General features: G+C 38.2%; 1 protein-coding gene and 1 long non-coding RNA gene across 3 annotated transcripts in view; both read left to right on the top strand.

The window, feature by feature from the left end:
* The window catches only part of LOC139633056 (M1-specific T cell receptor beta chain-like), a 29695-nt gene extending 10461 nt beyond the window's left edge, over window positions 1-19234 (top strand). The window contains exons 1-7 of one of the 2 annotated variants that reach the window (XM_071498453.1): window positions 1071-2039; window positions 2191-2487; window positions 12816-12878; window positions 17967-18332; window positions 18438-18464; window positions 18668-18774; window positions 18915-19051. In XM_071498453.1, the coding sequence (XP_071354554.1) occupies window positions 1985-2039; window positions 2191-2487; window positions 12816-12878; window positions 17967-18332; window positions 18438-18464; window positions 18668-18774; window positions 18915-18941 (942 nt within the window). In that variant the 5' untranslated portion in view covers window positions 1071-1984 and the 3' untranslated portion in view covers window positions 18942-19051. Of the gene's footprint in view, window positions 1-1070; window positions 2040-2190; window positions 2488-12063; window positions 12125-12815; window positions 12879-17966; window positions 18333-18437; window positions 18465-18667; window positions 18775-18914 lie in introns of those variants that run through there. The other variant, XM_071498452.1, reaches the window with a different exon arrangement.
* On the top strand, window positions 4865-6382 carry LOC139633063 (uncharacterized). The gene is made up of 3 exons (XR_011693676.1): window positions 4865-5053; window positions 5139-6097; window positions 6243-6382. It is a non-coding gene; the product is annotated as an uncharacterized lncRNA (long non-coding RNA).
* Window positions 19235-22514: the final 3280 nt, after the last annotated feature.

Raw genomic sequence — 22514 nt, 5'->3', positions numbered from 1 at the left:
TTAAGTTAAGTTTTATTTGTTCAATGGTGTGATTGCCTAGTGCATATGCTCTGTAATTACCCTTGAGGGTAATTATTGTAATTAACATTAAGAAAGGTAGAGTTTTCTTGCATTCAAGGGAAAGGCAAACAAACTAAGTGAAAGAAAAGTCAACTTAGGTTCTGATTTCTCTACATCACTTCCTGCCCCTCCCTCTGATCTACAAAGCACAGCAGAGGCTCGAGTTGGTTCTCCATATTCAACATGGCACCATATCTTCTCATCACGTGCATCATCACTGTGTTCTGGATTAAAGGTATTATTCATTCATTAAGCCACTTTTTTCCATTTCCATTTGGAGGAACTGAGGTATAATATTTATATCCACTTTCACTGATTGTGTATTTCTTACTGCTGTTTCCCAGTAATTTAATCCAAGCGCGCAGCAAGAAATCAGACCAAATTTAATATTGTTTCTTCAATTTTTTTTTTTTTTAATAGGAGTTTACCTCAGGAAAGAAAAACAAGTGTTTCAGAGTCCAGCTGACCTGTTGGAGAACCCAAATCATGAAGTCAACCTAAAGTTTACTCATAAAATCCCGAGCTATAACACAATACTCTGGTATCAGCGCCCAGCAGGAGATACTTCCCTAAAGCTGATTGGCTATATGTATTATACAAATCCCAGTGTTGAGACATCATTTCAGAGCCGCTTCAGTGTAAGTGGAGATGGAGAGGGAACTGCTTTTCTTCACATCAAAAGCCTCAGTCACCCTGAAGACAGCGGAGAATATTTTGGGGCAGCAAGTATGCACAGTGATAAAAACAGTGACGCTGTCATTCAAAAACCTCAATAATGACGTAGCAGATAACAGGACACCAACAGGAAACCAATGGCATCATGTGACACAGCACCAAAGCTTTAAAAAACACAGTCTTCCTTATGAATGTTTGTTCATTAAAATATGAATTTTTGTTCCTTTTATGCCAAAGCACTGCAAACATTTACTAAGTCAAAGCCAATTAAAAAGGTCATGAAAATAGTTATATTATTATTGCATTTTGAATAAGTAACAGCTGAATATAAAGAGTTTTATGAAAAGGATTAAAAGGTTTTTTTGTAGTGATGCCGTAACACAAATGTTAAAAAAAAATTAAATTTTTGTGTAATGAATCATATAATTTCACATATAAAAAAACACCTCCTTCTAGTCGCATTAATACCACAATTGGTCATTTTAACAGTGATTCAGGGGCCAATCAGCAGACAAGAATGACACTGACAGGAATAGAATAGCTGGGCCGCGGGACTATAGAGGCCTTCACCACATAGTTTATGACTGCTCTGCAACATTCATTAACCTTGTCCTCAGTTATATTTCCTTTTGCAGTGAGGGCAAAACAATGTATGCTCACTGGCAGAGCATTGATAAATTCTACTTTGTCATTCAGTGAACATAATAAATAAATCAAGGATGTTTTGCACGCACTATGCACTTACAGAGTACAGTTACACTAATGGTAGGCTTCCTTCAGTCTTCCTTCTCAAGTTATCAGAAATGCCATAGAAATACTATCACATACGACAAAGGTAGGCAGCAAATCATCACAGGTGAGAAACTGACAATAATAATCAGAATTGATTATCAGAACAGTAGCCAAGAGACTAACCAACCACTTAACTGTATGTTATGGTTTTATTCATTTTCTCTGATGTAATGCAATTGATGACTGCAAATGAAACTCATGTCATGAACAATGACAGACTCGCCTGGCCCTGTAAAGTCTGCTAAAACTGAGTTATTTATAATTGTGAATGCAAAATACAGTAAAGCAGGAACCCAAAGAACAGATTCAACCAATAGATGGAGGCAGAGCACATAATATACAGCTTTTATCAGGAGGATGTGGTGATGAATTAACTGACACACAGAAACACCCCACCTCCTCAACCTGAGTCTTATTTTTCCTCAGAGCAATACTTTTCTCACATCAGTGCCTCACAATGTCTTCATCAATGCAAACATTTGGTTTTCTTTACATCTGCACTACATTCTATTGTAAGTTGTCAAATCAAATTTCATCCTGAATTACATGAATTCTAGTCCTAATTATATATGTTATTTTGCTGAAAAATCATGTTGAAAAAAAGATTTTCTTCTTGTTTATGGTCTAAATAATTAACATTTTGTAAATCTGCTTTCTCCACAGGTCAGGTGAGCGCTGTTACATTTCAGCAATCTCCTCCCCAGTTAGTGAAGGAGGGCACTGAAATTCAGATTAACTGCAGTCACAACGATAACAGCCTTCTATTAATGCTCTGGTATCAACAAAGAAAGGACAGTCTGTCTATGACCCTGATTGCATATGGATATGAAAAAAACACCCCCAGCTATGAAGGGCAGTTTGAAGGACAATTCAAGCTCACACGAGAAGCCTCAACAACAGGAACGCTTATGATCTATAAAGCAAACCCGTCAGACTCTGCTGTTTATTTCTGCGCTGCCAGTACACAGTGATGTGGTTTAATGCCACTCCCCCACTAAAAGCCCTGATCTTCTTCCTGTAAATGAGATGTGTGCATTTGCACAAGAAGGAATGTCTCTCTTTTAACAGATTCTCATTGGAGGACGCTCATTTTCTCCTGCAGCAGCAGCACAAGCCTGGAGGATGTCTCCAGCTGTGATTGGATTTCTTCTCATCTTGCTTCCATGTAATTAAATTAACTAAAAACACAGCCAGCGTGGTGTCAATTTTATACAGCAATGATACAAATGTTTTTTTTCACTGTGACTTCTGTATGAACTACCTTTAAAATCTGTGTTTTTTCCCCACAGATCTAACAAAGAGTGTGACCTTTCAGCCATCTAATCCAAGAATAGTCAAGGAAACCGACAGCGTGGAAATTACATGCAGTCATGATGATACCAACCTCTATGTAATGCTCTGGTACCAGCAAAAAGAGGGAGGTTTGATGAGTTTGATAGGATACAGCAACTTTGGAAATGACCCCAAATATGAGACGCAGTTCAACAATCAGTTTGAGATCACAAGAAAGGATATCCAAACAGGAGCTCTAAAAACTGGCAAAGTGACTCTATCAGACTCAGCTGTGTATTTCTGTGCTGCCAGTACACAGTGTTGTGGTTTAATGTCACCCCATCACTAAAAACCCTGTTCTCTTTTTCTCTTTCAAAATCCTAAGAGGCAGGCTGGTGGAATTAACCTCAAAACTGACATTAATAACAGAGAGTGAGTGAAACTCTCCAGAAAGAAAATAATATGATTCCTCACATTGGAGGCTAAAGTGATCACATTACAGTCAGTCAGTCAGGGAGCCGCAAATGGTCATGTATATTTAAAAGCATTCAAGACCTTTTACAACAGCTGGAAATAAAAATAATTGGAATCAACACTTAACAAATATAATTAAGGTTTCAGAAGGTTTAAACAGCCTTGATGCTTTACCTAGGATGTCATACACCCTTTCACACAAGTGAACCAAAAACTGGGTAATTGGTGGCAAAAAAATTGTCAGTATCCCTTTAACTTTAAACAGGCAAAAACAACCAAATAAAGGCATCACATAATATAAATGTATGCACAAGCAGCAAATGCTTAATTGGTGAAGTTAATATGTAATTCATGGCTTCCCCAGTAAACAGTAAACCTTTTGAAAGAGTCCCAACCCTAATCCTAAAATGGAGGAACCCACTAGTGGTCGACTGTTGTGGTGTGAGGGTGAGGCCTGTCTCCAAGGTCAAATGGTATTACCCCAACCTGAACCTAAATTTAGCACTAACCACTCTTGTCTTAAATGCTTAACCTGAACCTAACTTTGTCCTAACTATAACAAGATGATTATATTTAACTTAACCTAATCTTGACCCTACCACTGTTTACAGTGAGAGGATTCAGAACAACCGTTGCTGGTTGATGTGACTAAAAACTGTTGCTGTTAGCTAACAACATGTAGCAGGACAGTCTTACCTTGGTGAGGGGAAGCTGTGATTCCTGGCATTTCAGAGAAGAGTAAACTTTTTCAGTGAGTCCCATGCTGCCAAACACAGGGCAAGAGTGAGAATTTGAGTCCAACCATTTGCGGCTAGTTGGTGAGTCGAACCGACCCGGTCCCCAGCTGAGAGAGAGGCATCATAATTCCTCTCAGCTCGTCCTCAAAACGCTGGTAGTTAAGTCCTCTTTTGACATGCGAGTGTTTGTGCCCGTCCTTCTCTTGTTGTAAAAACTACACAAACTATCTGGCTAATTGCTAATTATTAAGCTAATTATTAGCTGACAGCCGGTAGCTTGCACTCGATTTGGAATTATCAAAAATAACGGTCAAGCGAGTGGGCGGGGCGTTGTCCGTTTAAAAAGACTGTCAATCAGGCGGTGACCAATCATGTTCAAGCAGGCCCAATATTCAAATATTCAAATATTCAAATTCTACAACTTTGGTTTTTGAGTTCATCTTTATCAGTCGGACAAATACGTTCTAATGTATTAACTAAAATGTGTTTTTTTTATTTATTTACCTGAACATATTAGCACACTAGACCGCTTATCCGGATATCTGACATTGGGCGAGGGCGGGGTACACCCAGGACAGGTCACCCAGGACAGGTCACCCAGGACAGGTCACCCAGGACAGGTCATCCAGGACAGGTCACCCAGGACAGGTCATCCAGGACAGGACAGGTCACCCAGGACAGGACAGGTCACCCAGGACAGGTCACCCAGGACAGGTCACCAGGACAGGTCAGGACAGGTCACCAGGACAGGTCATCCAGGACAGGTCAGGACAGGTCACCAGGACAGGTCACCCAGGACAGGTCACCAGGACAGGTCAGGACAGGTCACCAGGACAGGTCACCCAGGACAGGTCATCCAGGACAGGTCATCCAGGACAGGTCATCCAGGACAGGTCACCCAGGACAGGACAGGTCACCCAGGACAGGACAGGTCATCCAGGACAGGTCATCCAGGACAGGTCATCCAGGACAGGTCAGGACAGGTCACCCAGGACAGGTCACCAGGACAGGTCACCCAGGACAGGTCATCCAGGACAGGACAGGTCACCCAGGACAGGACAGGTCATCCAGGACAGGTCAGGACAGGTCACCCAGGACAGGTCGCCCAGGACAGGTCACCCAGGACAGGTCATCCAGGACAGGTCACCCAGGACAGGTCGCCAGTCCTCCGCAGGGCTGACACATATGGATAAACAACCACACACACACCTATGGGCAATTTAAAGTCACAAATCAACCTAACCTGCATATCTTTGGATATATCATATCTGTGGGAAACTCACAAAGACATGGGCAGAACATGAGAGAAAGGCCCGGGATTCGAACCCACCTTCCTGCTGTGAGGCGACAGCGCTAACCACCGATCCACTGTGCCGCCACAATCATACCCATCATCAATAATACAGTTGCATAAAGATACTTCATGTAATCAAGTATGTCAGATCAATTAAAGGAAGGTTAGCTGTCAATCTTCAGCAATAGCCAGCTATGAATATCTTTCCAAAACGGTAAAAAAAAAAATTTGTGACATGAAAACGATGTTCAAACTCATTTTATTATAAATATCTGATAATTCTGCTAGTTTCTGGTGGAAATGAAAGCCTGCTTAGCTGAACTGTGAAGGTGCGCTACATTGGAGTTGTTTGCTTGAACTTTTTTACCAATTGTATTTATAAATCTGACTTAAAACTGACTTAGAGGTAGTAGGCTATACACAGAAATATAGATTATGTAAACAAAAATTACTATGAAATAACTGTAGTGTTGTAGTTCAAAATCTACATGTTTTTCAGGGTTTTTTGTTTTGTTTTGTTTTGTTAAGTTTAGCTGTGATCAGAGGAAGAAGGTGGGAGAAAGGAGGTATGATGTATGATGAGATACTCAACTCTCATTTGATCTGCAAGACGTCACACTTTAGAGCAACATGCAAACGCTCCACCTCTGACAATGGCTTTCAACACATGCTGCATACAGTTGTAAAGTTATTTTTGTTATCTGTCTTTATTGCACAGGTCTTGCTTTAAGTTCAGTTTTCAGGATGTCTCCAGCTTTACACTCATTTGGATTTTTATTGTTCATGCTTACACGTAAGTCAGATTTAATTTTATATATCGTTATATATCGTTTCTCTGAATATAATGGAGTAGCACTGTGTGGTTATGGTAAAACTTTGGTATTGTTTTAAGAATCAAATATGAATTCAAACTTTATAGATTTTTTTTTTTTCCACAGGAAAAGTGGAGAGTGTTAACTTTGAACAGTCCTCGTCTCAGATTGTGAAGGAAGCGACTGAGGGGCTCACGATTAGCTGCAGCCATGATGACAGCAACCTTCAAACAATGCTGTGGTACCAACACAAACAGAGCAGTCGGTCTATGAGCCTCATTGGGTACACAGTCCTCCAGGGTAACCCGGTCTACGAGGGCCAGTCTGGAAACAAGTTCCTGATAAAAAGAGAAGACAGAACGAGAGGCTCTCTGATCATTCTCACAGTGGATTCCTCAAACTCAGCTGTGTATTTCTGTGCTGCTAGTACACACTGATGTGGTTTAATACCACTGCTGCACTAAAAACCCCCAATGGTAAACTAATGGCAGCTCCTGACAGTTTCAGTAATTTGAGTTTTAAACATATTATACTGTTTATTGGGATTTGGTCAGTGTGTTGTAACAAATTGGTGTGGCCTTTAATTATTTATTGTACAATAGAGGAACTGAACATGTAACTTTTACTACTGCTTGTATGGCAAGAATTGTGATATTTTTTAATAACATCATAAATTTACTCATGTACCAATCTGTAATCATGTTTATATCACTGTAAATAATCAGTTTAATAAAAAAAATATAAATTCTGGGAAAGTAGTCTCAGACTTTTGGGCTCTATTGTATATTAATTACGTCCTAAAGCTTCTAAATTACATTAACTAACAATAGAGACATCATGAGAGCTGTTGCGTATTCCTCCTAAAAGTTTCAAAATTGCATTTGCTAATAATATAATAGTGGTTAATTAGTCATTTTTCACATGTAATGGAACTTTTTCTAATTTTACTCAGACTTTTGATGGTCTATTACTTGTTTAAAATAAAATATTTAATGAAAGGCATTTATATCCCTCAGTTTCAGAGCACCTGAGATGACACTCCACCTAAAATACTAACAATTGTAGAGTTTTAGTGTATTCTGATGGAATAAATGACGCTTTTCTCCATGGCAGAAATGAAATTTCACAGCACAACTCTGGCTTCCTCCATTAAATAAAATATCATATTTAGTATAGGTAATTCTGAACCTCATCAGAGATGTGCTTCCATGCAAAGTGCCAGTTGACAATCAGCTTACCCTCCAATCATGTGATCATGGGAGCATGTGACTTCGTGTTTCCTCTGTGCTGAAGAAAGTGTGACTCTGCATCATTCAGCTGGAAGACAGATCTCTGCTAACATGCTTGTCACAGTCCTGTATCTGTCACTTCTTTTAAACTCAGGTGAGTTTTTATGTATTATCTCATAATGGATAAAGGGTAGTTAAGCAGCACTTGAAGGCTCAAATCACATTTACATATCTGGGTGAATTCACTATATTGAGGTGAGACACAAATATTATTCTTCATGTGCTGCAGGTCTCACTGTTGTTGTTCTGCAGTCTGGAGATCGACTGTCTCAGCCGGGAGTCACACTGATGCTGGAGTGCAGTATGGGTACTGGGTTCAGCATGAGCAGCTACACCATGCTCTGGTACCGACAAAAACACTACGGAGCTCCAGTGGAGTTCCTTCTAAACGAGTATGACAAGTCTGAGGGGCACTTTCAGTTGTCTATCGATGGAGCCAAAAACAACTTCTCTCTTCAAATCACTGGAGTGTTTCCCAATGACACCAACAGATACTACTGTGCTGCCAGTCACAGTGATGCACACACACCAGGCAGTCATACAAATAACAGGTCTGATTGTCACAGATAGATATGAAGGCAGGAAGGAGCTGTGGTTTGTTTGGTTTGATGCTAAATTTACAGAGGAAACATTAAGCTGTGTCAAAAACATTGTGTTGTCACATCTTTTAATTGGTTATTTTATTTGGATCTGATCAGCTGATAAATATGAGTGCAAGCAAACATCAAAAGCAGAGAGTTTGGACCATGTAGTAATTTGGGGTGGGGGATAGGAACAGAATCCTTTGAATGTCAAGTTCATTTGTAAAGGTCAATATTTTCGTACAGTGACTCAGTGGGTGTTACATACCCACAACATCAAGGGTTAATCATCCAGAAAAAAATACATGATAGAAACCAAACAGAGACGTTAGCTCCTTGATCACATGCTCATAATGTTTATCAGGTATACTATTATTTTACCACTTTATTTCAGCACGATAACATGTTAGTCTGATGATGAGCACTACACAGGAATCACAAATGAGGCTGAGCTTAATTTATGAAATCAGTTGTGACTGTTCTGGTCTTTAACCAAAGTATTGGGCAAATCAAAATTTTGACCTGATCATCATGTCACACACTGGTCAGGTAATCACCAAAGTTATGACAGTTTGTGGAAAACAGGGAAACCATCAAGTAGTTCTCAAAACATCTCACCTGGCACAAATGGCAGCAAAGAAGAAAAACTATGGGGTTCACCAGAATCAGTGATATTCATTGTCGGCTCAAAATTGAATGCCAATCTATTCAATAGTTGTTGAGATATTTCAGTCTAGCCCAAATGTGGACCAACCGACAATTGATAATCCTATCCTTGCTGTGGGGACGGCCTCAAAGATCAACAGTTTCACCCACTGTGATCACTTGGAAAATTTTGCTTGCTCTTACAGAAAGTACAAACATATTATGGTACCGTAACAGTTGCTGGTTTGTCTGATGCAGCAGAAAAGACTTGAGAGAAATTCATGTTTAACACTCTGATGTTTGTCTCTGTTGCAGTAATCTCTGTTGTAGAAGCAACAATTACTCTAACATCTGTAACACAGTGCTTGAAGAAGGCACTGATGCTGCAGTTACTGCTCGGTGGCCACTAGGAGACTGTAGCTGTACTGAGAAACAGAGAGGAGGAGGATCAGAGTACAGAACATTATATTAACAGTTCATTAAGTTACGCTTGCAACTGTTCAGCCTGAAGACAGAGTTGTGACTGTGACTGTGCAGATGGGTCTGATTTTTGTTACTTTTAAGCATATGATCACCGTGAAAATGAAGCTGCTCCTGGTTGCAGTTCTAATCTCCACAGGTGAGAACATTTGAATTCTGCTGATAGAAAACTGTGATGTGTTTTTTTCTTTACAAATGTCCTAATTGAAGATTTTAATTTACTTGTTCTTCTGTTTTCTTGTTTTCCAGATTTCTCCTTCTGTGTAAAAGTTCACCAGACTCCACTTGCATTCAGTCATAAGGGAGACCCGACTGTAACTTTGCAGTGTGAGCAAGATGACAGTCAATATTACTACATGTACTGGTACAGACAAAGCAGCAGTAAAAAAATGGAGCTGGTAGCATATTCTGCCAATAAAGATACTGTGAGCACTGAAGCTCCTTTCAGCGAATCCAAGTACACCATGTCCCGGCCTGCGGTGCTCAGCTCCTCTCTCCAGATACACTCTGTTGAGGCTGGAGACTCAGCTGTGTATTACTGTGCTTCTAGTAGAGCACAGTGGTTCAGAGAGCCTCAGCAGCTAAACAACAACCTCACCAGGAAGAGATGACCGGGAGGTGGGATGAGTGGGAAGGGTTACTGTGTTGAAGTCAGGATTTTGCTGACATCACATGACAACAGACTCGATCGAATGACAGGAATATATGGAAGAAAAGTTGTTCCAAAAACTGATTGATGAGCTTTAATTCATTAATTAAAGCTGAAACAACTGCTCCTCTGCAGTTACAGTGATGATTCTGCACCACCACAGAGCTGATCAGCTCAGATAAGTGAGCAGGTGTTAACATGGTTAAGATTATTTGTCACATTCACTATTATTGTCCTGAACAGTTTCTCATCTGCGTCACACTCTTATTAAGTCTCTGCTGTTTTATTTTACTATAATTCTGTGAGCAGCCTGACAAGAATCGAGTACTTCAGATTTAAGAGGTTGTCACACAGTGCCCTCTGCAGGGTTCAAGTGGGATTACACATCTTGTGCTTTTGCAAGTTAACAATAGCCAGTCAAATAATGAAGTGTTTACAAAATGGCAATATTGTAAAGAAGTAGTCTGGCAAAAAGGTGTAATTTACACATGAAAAATGAAATATAAGTGCAACAGCATAACTATAACATAAAATCATGGAAATGCTTATTATGCATCTCAATCAAGCAAATATAAAAGAATGTAAAAGGTTTCATTTTAAGTATGAGCACACACTGGCTGTTGTACCAATCATTGAGTTAAATAATCATTATATTAATACCAGAAATTTACAATGTAACACCTCAACAGACAGATTGATATGTGATAATAACAAAATATTCAATATATTTACTTTAATGTTTATTTTATAGGAACAAATATAAACACAGATATTCATTAAATATACTAATGTCACATTTTATAGTATTTATACCCTAAGCTGACTTGTAGTGGTGAAATGTAACATTATACACTCAGTTTATTCACTGTTTATGTACTTTCTGCTACTTTCTGCTTCTGCTGTGCTACATTTCAGACCAGAGCATCATGTTTTTTACTCCATGATTTTTATTTGGTAGCTTTAGTTTCTTTGCAGATTCACATTATTTATATAAAATATAATCAACAAATAAATTATGGTGTATTATAGACCAGCAGTCTATAAAGTAATTAAACTTAGCGCCACCTTCTCTGCTGATGCATCAATAATTATGTAATGTATATGTGACATATAGAGTTGTGCTTTTCCTATATTGTATTTTGATGCTTAGACTTTTACTTAAAATTCTGGATGTCTAACTTTTACTTGTAGCTTTTTCACTTGTATTTGTACACTGGTATTATTAATTTATGATGGTGATGATGATATTAATTTAAGTGGATATACATCAATGTTTATGTAATGAGCTCTTCAAAAATGTAATATTGCAACACAATTCCTTAAGTCATAAGTGTATAACATGTTTTAAATTTGTCAGTTCTAAAGGTATAACTTCTATATTATATGGTCAATAGTTGTTTCACATTGAATTTATTTTATGCCATTTTTTTTCTTTCATGCAAAGTACTTAGGAAATGTGAGTCTCCTTCGTTCACTGATAACTGGGAGGATAAAGAGGTGTGACCATGAGAGATGTCACTTCCTCTGAACAGCTACAAACAAACACTAAAACAGTCTCTCATTTCCTTCCCTCCGTTCTTGCTTCTTTTCTTAGTTGACACTGAAATAGCAACAGTGTCAGTCAGCCCAACCTGTGCAGCTGCTCTAACAGAGAGAGATGGAGACTGAGATACAGAGAAGCTGGGTGGGGGAAGGAGAGAGGAGAAAACAAGAAATGCATCAGGTTTTTGTATGATGCTTTTTCATCGTGGGGACAGGGGGCCACGGTGATACAATCCTATAGAGCCGCTGTACAAAAACCTCCTCCCATTAACACCCATTGTAAAGACGGCTACATGCAACTTGTAACACTTGTTAGAGCAGAAAACATCAATATCCTGAAGGTGTGTATGATGGCAGGTCACTTTGACACATTTCTATACAGAAATATGTCAGAAAAAAGTTTGAAAAATTATATTCAGAGTATTTGGATTTTTCTTTTACTCATCTTGACACACACAAAAAACTCTGGACATCATGGAGCCCATCTTGCATGGTTAAACTTTCTCCATTCTCTGGATTATTAGACTGTGTCTGAACATGCTGATTATGGAAAGTTTTGTAACTTTTTGCTAGAGGAGACAGTCAGTGTGACACTGGAAGTGAAGCTTACTTTGGAAAAGGAACAAAACTCACTGTCTTGGGTAAGTCAGAGCTCTCACAACTTCACTTCACTGAAATCAAATTAAAAAACAGAAATGCTGGATTGAAGGTGAAAGAAAAACTGTTGTTATGAAAAAGGAGAAATATTGAGCTGAACAGAGAACACTGTGACCTACACTGAGCCTGCTTACTTTGGCCCAGGAACCAAACTGACGGTTTTAGGTAAATATTTCTGTTTATTACTGTGTTTTTGTGAATTTTATGTTGCTTTAGACTCCGAGTATAAACTGAAGTGTTAGTAAAAACATTACATAACAGAATTCTGGTAGAAAAAGACACAAGAGTTTCATGCTCAGTATTTTTGCACTGTGACAATGCTAATGAAGCTTACTTTGGAAAAGGAACAAAACTCACTGTCTTAGGTAAGTCAGAGCTCTCACAACTTCACTTCACTGAAACTAACTTGGAAAAAATAGCAAATGCTGGTTTGAAGGTGAAGGAAAAACTGTTATGAAAAAGCTGAAATATTGAGCTGAACAGAAAACACTGTGACCAACACTCAGCCTGCTTACTTTGGCCCAGGAACCAAACTTACAGTATTAGGTAAATATTTCTGTTTATTACTGTATTTTTTTAAATTTCATGTTGCTTTAGACTCAGAGTATAAACTGAAGTGTTAGTAAAAACATTACATAACAGAATTCTGGTAGAAAAAGACACAAGAGTTTAATGCTCAGTATTTTTGCACTGTGACAATGCTTATGAAGCTTACTTTGGAAAAGGAACAAAACTCACTGTCTTAGGTAAGTCAGAGCTCTCACAACTTCACTTCACTGAAACTAACTTGAAAAAAATAACAAATGCTGGTTTGAAGGTGAAGGAAAAACTGTTATGAAAATATTGAGCTGAACAGAAAACACTGTGACCAGCTCTCAGCCTGCTTACTTTGGCCCAGGAACCAAACTGACGGTTTTAGGTAAATATTTCTGTATTTTTGTAAATTTCACATTGGTTTAGAGTCTTATCAGAAACTGAAGTGTTAGTAAAAACTTTACAAAGATAATTCTGGTAGAAAAAGACACAGGAGTTTAATGCTCAGTGTTTTTGCACTGTGACAACATCAACGAGGCGTACTTTGGAAAAGGAACAAAACTGACTGTTTTGGGTAAGTCAGGACTGATTAAAATGGAACAAATGCAGTAGGTTTTATAAAAGAAGTGGTGCATTCAGAGTCCTAATGTACTTCGGTTCAAGTTTAGCTCAGTACTTTTTGATGATAAGCTTGAACGCTGTGCCAATAATGAACCTTATTTCGGCCAGGGAACAAAACTGACTGTTCTCGGTAAGTAAAACATCCAACTTTCTTCTCATGATTTCAGCGCTAAAATAAGTAAAATGAGTTAAAGGAGGCCTGCTGTTTGAGGAAAAATGTTTTTGTTGCATAAAACTTGTAAAAAATAGACAGGTCAACAAACGTTTTCAATTTAAAGAAAAGTCAGATTTAAGACAATAAACTAAATTTTAAAAGCAACTAAAAGTAAATAATCAAAACAAAAGCAGCATCTTGGGCTGTTTTGAGCACTGATCAAGTTCACTGTGACTCTGGTGGATTTGAACCTTACTTTGGCGGAGGAACAAAGTTAACTGTTTTAGGTAAGAAACATATATTGTACACACAGTCTGTGATAAGGTCTTTGTTAAGAAATCAGAACAAATGTCAACAAACAGAAAAAAAAACCTTGTATTTGAAGGAAGACAGTTACTGTTTTCAAGCTCTGTGTGGTTTAACTTCAGCTCAGAGCTTTTTGTTCTTCAGCTTAAACACTGTGTCAGTATGAAGCTTATTTCGGACAGGGAACAAAACTGACTGTTCTTGGTAAGTAAGACGTCAAACTTCATCTCATAAATCTTCCTGTAAAACAAAGCAAAACAAGCTGAAGCAGGTCTGTTGTCTGGGAAGAAATATGTGTTACACAAATCCTTAAAACCAAACTTAAAACCAAACTGTAATGCAGCAAATTATGGTTGTTGGATTTAAAGAAAAGAGAGATTTAAGACAATAAGATATATTTAAAGGCAACTAAAAAGTGAAGAAGCAAAGTAAAAGCAGCATGTTTGGTTGTTTTGAGCACTGTTCGAGTTCACTGTGACACTGGTGGTGGTGAAGCTTACTTCGGAGGAGGCACAAAATTAACTGTTTTAGGTAAGAAATCAGAACAAATGGATCACAGCATTGTAATCGTTATGCTTTTTTAAGTAGTAAAGCTCTCAAGTTTAGTTTGAGTTTGGCCCAGAGTGTTGTGTTCTTGACCTTAAACACTGTATGAAGCTTATTTCACACAGAGAGCAAAACTTCATCTCATGAATTTTCCTGTAAAACAAAGCAAAACCGGCTGAAGCAGGTCTGTTGTCTGAGGAGAAACGTTTGTGTTACACAAGACTTAGTCTTAAAACTGAGTTTTAAGACAATAAAATACATTTTAAAGCAACTGAAAGTAAAGAAGAGAAGTAGAAGCAGCATCTTGGGCTGTTTTGAGCACTGATCAAGTTCACTGTGACTCTGGTTACGAACCGTCCTTCGGTGGAGGAACAAAGTTAACTGTATTAGGTAAGAAGCATATGTTGAATATACAGTTTAAGATAAGGTCTATCGTGAGAAATCAAATGTTAAATTTTAAAAAACAAAACAGAGAAAAAACCTTGTATTTGAAGGAAGACAGTTACTGTTTTCAAGCTCTGTGTGGTTTAACTTCAGCTCAGAGCTTTTTGTTCTTCAGCTTAAACACTGTGTCAGAACGAAGCTTATTTCGGACAGGGAACAAAACTGACTGTTCTTGGTAAGTAAGACGTCAAACTTCATCTCATAAATCTTCCTGTAAAACAAAGCAAAACAAGCTGAAGCAGGTCTGTTGTCTGGGAAGAAATGTTTGTGTTACACAAATCCTTAAAACCTAAAACCAGACTGGAATGCAGCAAATGAGATTTTTGGGATTTTAAGATAATAAAATACATTTAAAGCAACTAGAAACTGAAGAAGTAAAGTAGAAGCAGCATCGTTTTGAGCACTGATCAGGTTCACTGTGACTCTGGTGGTGTTGGTGAAGCTTACTTTGGTGGAGGAACAAAGTTAACTGTTTTAGGTAAGAAATGAGAATAATTCTGTCATTGTAATGAGTGTTTTGCTCTTGAGCTTAAACAGTGTGTTTGTGTGAAGCTTAATTCAACCAAGACACAAAACTGACTGTAGTAGTGCAGTTAAAACGGAGCCCAACAGGCTGGTAAATGAGGTTTGTACTGTATCCAACTTTTAAAAAAACAGGATGGAGGTGCTGGTTTCAAAGAACAGTTACACTGAAAAGTTTTCTGTAAAAGTAAAGTAGAAGCAGCATCTTGGGCTGTTTTGAGCACAGATCAAGTTCACTGTGACTCTGGTGGTGCTGGCACAGAGGCTTACTTTGGTGGAGGAACTAAGTTAACTGTTTTAGGTAAGAAACACAACATTTTGAAAACAGCATTGTGATTGTAATGTTTCTTTACTGTAGTACAACACTCAAGTGCTTTTTTTCCTTCTTGAGCTTAAACACTGTCAATATGAAGCTTATTTCAGCCAAGACACAAAACTGTGTCTTAGTTAAAACGGAGCCCAACAGGCTGGGGAATGAGGTTTGTACTGTATCCAACTTTGAAAACAGGATGGAGGTGCTGGTTTTAAAGGACAGTTACACTGATTATAAAACTAAAAAGTACAGAAGTAAAGTAGAAGCAGCATCTTGAGCTGTTTTGAGCACTGATCAAGTTCACTGTGACTCCGGTACTGCAGAAGCTTACTTTGGTGGAGGAACTAAGTTAACTGTTTTAGGTAAGAAAACAGAACTACTTGAAAACAGCATTGTGATTGTAATGTTTCTTTGCTGTCACACAGTTTTTTTTCTTGAGCTTAAACAGTGTGTTTGTGTAAAGCTTATTTCAGCCAAGACACAAAACTGACTGTAGTAGTGCAGTTAAAACGGAGCCCAACCGGCTGGTAAATGAGGTTTGTACTGTATCCAACTTTAAAAACAGGATGAAGGTGTTGGTTTTAAAGGACAGTTACACTGATTATAAAACTAAAAAGTACAGAAGTAAAGTAGAAGCAGCATCTTGGGCTGTTTTGAGCACTGATCAAGTTCACTGTGACTCTGGTGGTCTTGAGGCTTACTTTGGTGGAGGAACAAAGTTAACTGTTTTAGGTAAGAAAACATTTTAAAGTTTATTCATAGTTTCATTCAGATGGTTTTGATAATGTAAAGATACTCTAAGGCTCAAACACATCCTCAACACTAATGTTTATGTCCATTACCAGGATTAATCATCATAAAAACACCCTCAAAAACACGACTAGATGTTTACCTGGTGAAAATAAGTCGAGGATGATTGTCTCAAAGTATAAAAGTGGAAGTTTTTACTTGTCACAGAGTGAAAAAGTGGGAATAATTTCAATGCGGCACAGATAAAGAGAGGCAATGGGAAGAGTTTTTGTTACAGTTCAAAGTCTCCGTGCTCCAACACTGAGGCTTACTTTGGAGCTGGAACTAAACTCACTGTTTTAGGTAAGAAAACCTGCAAAAAATAACCTTGGATTGTTTCACAGCTTGTTTGTTGTAAGTGAGAATTAAATAAATAGCCAGTCTTAAAAATATACTTAAATACCTTACTTTATTTTACTCTATTGAACAAAGTATTTTCTTTTTAAAAAGTGCAAAAAACAGTTGCGGTGAAGAACAATCCACCAAAAACAAGTGTTCGTTCTGCAGTAAAAGTAGTGTGGCAGTAAAACGTTTGGCTCTATGCCCAGAGCATCAGTCTCTCAGTGAGTTCTTATCAGCTCTGTGAAATACTGTGAGTTTCCAGTCAGAGGCTTACTTTGGAGCTGGAACTAAACTCACCGTTTTAGGTAAGAGGATGGAAACAATTAAAAGTAAAAATAATAAAAGCAAATGTAATATTCCATAGAATCTATTTGCAAACTAGTTGGGTTTGATCTTCAAGGTTAGAGCTGAGGGTTGTTTTTGATCTTCTCCTCTGAAACTGACTTTAAATCTAAATTCAAATGCTGTTAGTATCTAATCTCATGCATGTATGATTATGTTGTATTTCTACATGTCTGTGTGCAAAAAGGTTTTTAGTTTTTGGTTGATCTGTAAAAAGAGCACAAAGACAGTCCACAGCTTTCAGCGCTGAATGGTTGAGCAGTTTTTTCTGTAGCCTCGTATCAATGTGAACAACTATGACCCAGTTTACTTTGGCAGTGGCACCAAACTGACAGTATTGGGTAAGAAAATGATTTTTAAAAATCATGTGCATGAATGTTTTTCAGTGATTCATTTAATCTAAACGTGCAACATTATTGTTGAGTTAAGTTAAGTTTGCAACCAAAACTGCAAAAGAAAATGTAAAATCTATCAACTAAATACAAAAGATAAATCTATGGGCTGAAAGGCTTTATTCAGTTCAGACCCCAAAATCACTGGTATAGTTAATACTATGTTAAAAATTGGCATTCAGAAGATTTCTTTCTTTGCATTAAAAAGTTAAGGGAAAAATAACAATGAGTTCATAAGTGAGATATATATATATGATTTAGTGAATGGTGTATGGACTGGCTTGTGAGAAACGTGCAGTAAAGAACAGTTAGAGGTAGTTGGAGGTTCGTGCAGCTCCTATACTGCAGACCTTTGTCAGTTTTTCACATGTAAGTCAGCAGCGTGCTCTGGAAGCTATCCTGCTTATTTTGGAGAAGGAACCAAACTAACAGTTCTTGGTAAGATTATTGCACTAACTTAAAAAAACATTTCTCTGAAGAAATGAAATATTGATGCCTCTCAGTGTGAGTTATGTGAACTGTAATGATCATGTTGTATTTGATGGTAATTTTCAGTGTGAAAAAGTTCTCTGGTGTTTTGTTGTCCCCCTGTTTTCATGTCTAAATGCTGGTGTTGAGATTCCTGTGTTCTTTACAGTCAGGTGTTTGTTGTAGATCTACAGGCAGCTTTAATTTAGTGATTTATTTCCTTCGTTCTTGTAGAAAAAGGCCGTGAAGTCACCCCACCAACAAATGAAAGTGTGAAAGTGTTTGGACCTTCATCATTCGAGTGTCGCAACCTGAAAGACGATGAGAGGAAGAAGACCTTACTTTGTGTGGTCAGTGGATTCTACCCAGACCATGTCAGTGTGTTCTGGCAGGTTAACGGGAAGAATAAGACCAAAGGTGTGGCCACTGACAACGCTGCCCAGTGGACTGATAGTTCTCGAAAATTCTACAGAATCACCAGTAGGTTGAGGGTCCCTGCCGATGACTGGAACAACCCTAAGAATGAATTCACCTGCATCATCAGCTTCTTCAGTGGGACTGATACTACCCATTACCAAAATTCAATTCGCGGTGTTGAAGGTATGTTTTTGTTGACTGAAGAAATAAACCTGATCATTTTATTGTTGGACGTACATGTGAACAATCATCTGTTCTTGTCTAATCCATTTCTTATTTTTCCATCAGCTCAAACTAAGGGTGTCATGATAAGAGGTAAATATATCATCCTGTGGTTCTGGGCACTTCACTGCATCAATTCTACCAGAACTAGTGTCCTACGTAAATGAAAAGAAATACGCTCATGTAGAACTATTAGCACATCTACATATAAACCAAGAGTAGCTACATATATAAAGTGCTCTGGATATTTCCTCTTTGAACCATGTAACTCATCTGAATGTTTGAACTTTGTGCAGACAACTATCTGAGGATCACACAGAGTGCCAAACTCTCCTACGGTATTTTTATCATCAAGAGCACCATCTATGGAGCCTTTGTGGCGTTTGTGGTGTGGAAACTTCAGGTTTGTCAAACCAAACACTTTTCATTGACTGTCCTTGACAAACTGGTTCCATGTATTTTACTATGTGAACAAACAGTTCACAAAAAGAGCTCAAGACATTAAGACGTTGTGTTTTGTTTTGTTTTTTTTGTCTGTTTCAGGGTTCAACTGGAAAGCAGAAGCACTGAGAGCTGAGCTGCGGCAGAATTCTGAGAGATGGATTCTTTCTGTAAATAAATTTTTAGAATTGAAAACATAGTAGTTATATTTCTATAAAGCTTAATGTAACGGTGCATCTGCATGTCCTCTGTATATGCAGCCACTGAAATTCTGCACACAGTAGATTATCAGTTCTATGCTTATTCTTGTTACACTGCTAACGCTATAACTCGCAGGCAAATAGTTTGGTGTAATTTTGTAATTTGGTGGTTGTTTGCTTAAGTTTCTTCTTAATAAAAGTATTTTGGGGAATCTTGACAAACGTGCCCTTTAGTTTTTCTTTAAAGGTTTGTCCTGAGTGACTTGTCCTGAAAACCATTCATCTTCATGCAGTAAAACTTTATTTACATTCAGTATGTACAGGTATCCAACACAGAAATGGACATGGGTCAATCTTCATATCAGACACCGTTCATGCCCCGTGGCTCGTTTGAATATGAAAGGTTTAGAAAGATCAACTACAACCTCTGTCAGTTGCTCCAAATTGTCGCTGATAGTCAGATAGTTACCATCGCCCCCTCACTTATCTCACATCTCATCTCATCACTGATGGTGTGAGGTGTTTTCAGCAGCTCACCAACCAGCCTGTTTTCTCAGAAATCTTCCACCTACATAAGTTGAGACATCTCAGCTCAGGAAAACTTCACAGGCAGGTTCATTTGGTCCATAACAGGTTTTTCCAGCAAACAAACTGAAAAGTGACTCAGGTTTCGTAACAGATAAATTAAATTCCATCAACTTATCTGTATTGTTTTTTCTTTTTGTGAAATTATTTGAACCTATTCATGTGGGTTTATTTGAGTCATATCTCGTTTTTCCACTTTGTAAGAACATAAGTAGTGTTTGTAACCGTTTGTATTCTCTTCATGAATAAAGAAATTCTTCCCTTAGTTCAAACACTGTCAGAAGCAAAGTAAATGTTAAGAGTGTGAGTCTACCACATAGCAACAGGAAATCAACATTCTCCTCCGTGTACAAAAGAAGGTCAAAGCTGGTGTTGGTGAGAAGACAGACTGGTGCTTGAAACTGTGCAGAAGCAGAGAGCGAGAGCAGAGGAGAGGATGTGGTCACACAGCAGCCTGCAGATCGTTCTCTGTGCTGAGAAATGACAGAGGCGCAAACTTCCACTTCACCACAACCTCCGGCTCACAGGCCGCACCTGCATCTCTGCACCAACTCACACCCACACTGCACATCTCTGAGCAAACAGCTGGGAAAACTTCCATCTCTGTGTCAACTGAAGCTACAGAATCAACTTCAGGATGTGTTGTATTATATACAACAGCTGTTTACTGTGATCTGGTGCACACATTTGCAGTAAATAAGACATGTGGAAAAATGTATTTTGCTGCAATCACAGAGGTTAAAACATTATGAGGTTAAGTTCATTTAAGAAGAGTCTGTCCCATTTTCATGTCAGCCACAATAATCACATACTATTCTGTATATTTGAAACATAACTGATCATACACTAAATGCTTCTGTCCAAACAGTCACTCATCTAACTGTACATTTATTTTTGACCCGTAAAACCTCCAGTGGGACTCAAACTGACGAAGACCACGTTCTCCTTCCTCCATTTGTTACCTTGAAAAACATGTTTGTGCTCTCTGCAGTCACATAAACAGGAAACAGCGCGTGATACAGCAACAGAAACATGTTGTATCTAGATGATGGTATCTCCTCCCGCAAACCCTGACCTTCAGATCACTGTATAAGCTGCTGTTTCCACTTCTGTTACAAAACAGAATCATGTTCCAAATAAGAGTGTGTGGTTATTTCAAACTCACAGAAAAAGCAGCATCTGTGTCATGCACTGCTGAAAGAGGCACATGAGTGCGTTTTCAAACCTAGGGTGAAACTGCAAACTGTGTCATGAAGGTAAAAACACAAGTACATTAAAGATTATTATATTATCAATTCATAATAACAGGACAACAGGAAGCCAGTGCAAATTGTCACCCAATATTTTTGATGAACCATAATTTAGGATGTAAAAACAGTGAGAAATATGGAGCCTGAGATACAGTTAATGGAGCAAGGCTGCAACTTCCTGGACTTTACGCAGCCACATGCTCTGAGCCAAACCAGCAGAGTCCCGGACAAAACCTCAAGAACTTTAATGCTAAATATCAGCCTCACTACAACATCCAGATGCTGTTGTCATGAAAAATGATTAAATGCAAAAAAAGAGAGGTCACACTGATATTCATCCACTGGGAGAGTTGAAATAAAGGCAGCCATGTTTAGTGTTGAAAGTGAACATCTTCATCTTCAAACTACAGTTGTCAGATTAAAGCCAACACTGGGACATTATAGCTCTTAAAGGAGGCATTTTCCATTAATAAATACCTACTTGGATACTTGCCTGAAACCTTCAAAAGAAATGAAGTGGTTGATATAATTATTAGTGGAGCAAATTATCTGTGTCTACACCTGTGACATCAGCAGACTTTTCCACAGCAGACATTTTGGCTGTGGTTGAAAAGTAAAGACAAAAAATCTTATTTTGATACCTCTTCTCCTTGACCTTGATTGGAAATGTCATGAAAGATGTGTAGGAGATTCATAGGCAGCTGTGGTGCTAAGAGAATCTGACTGCTTACAATTACACCAGGCTTTTTTTAAACCAACCAAACCAACTGGAAGATAAACACAGCAACAAACTCAATGCGGCAGGTTTTCAATTCAAATAAGGTTTTCTGTCAGAAACAGAAACACACACCCTGAGAAAACACATAGGGGACATTTAACCCCTAACAAACCAGTTAAAGGGCTTCAAAGAGTCCAGTTTCACCTTAAAACCATGTGTAAGCATTGTAATGTGACTGATGTATTATTTGAATATAATTTACTTACTGGTCTTATATTGTTGTATTGGATTATTTTAAATATTTCTTCATCTCTTTGTCTGGGCTCCATTTCTCTCCGGAGCTCTTACACACATCTTTAATGATGCTGATGCTGTATTATGCTTCACATGCTGATTGTTACACACAACATTTCCTTTTCACTGTGTTTGTCTTTATACTCAAATTGATAAACTTGATACAGATTTCATGCCTCTCTCTCTCTCTGCGCTCGTTTCCTGTTCCTCTCTATTCTGTAAACTGTCAAAAGAAAACTGGTGGACAATAATCTCCTTAAAGAGGCAGTTTCCATTAACATATAACGTACAAACCCCTCTTTGATAAAGGCCTTAAACCTTTGAAATAAATTCAGTTGTTAAATGGTTGAGTGCGTCTATTGCTGCTGATCAGAAATCATCTGGCACATTTATTACCTCGAGATCTCGACCTCCCAGTGATGTCTCTAAAGTAAAACTGAAAACTTTATCTAACTAATATCTACTAGATGATACGAATGTCATGTTATCTAATAGATATTATTGATTATTTTAAGGTAACACACTTCAGCAGACAGGCTCGAAGAGAAATGCTCTCCCCACGTGTTCAGCTTCCAGCAGCTGAAAGAGACAGTTCATGTTGAGCGACCCCTTGTGATGCCAACTGGGAAGACAAGTCATGTCCACCCGGAGGTTT

This window comes from Trachinotus anak, unplaced genomic scaffold, assembly GCF_046630095.1.
Source record: "Trachinotus anak isolate AG129_WGS33_773 ecotype Australia unplaced genomic scaffold, CSIRO_AGI_Tana_v1 ptg000015l, whole genome shotgun sequence".
NCBI lineage: Eukaryota > Metazoa > Chordata > Actinopteri > Carangiformes > Carangidae > Trachinotus > Trachinotus anak.
The sequence above is the reverse complement of the archived record's forward strand: the minus strand, read 5'-3'. Positions and strand labels throughout refer to the sequence as shown.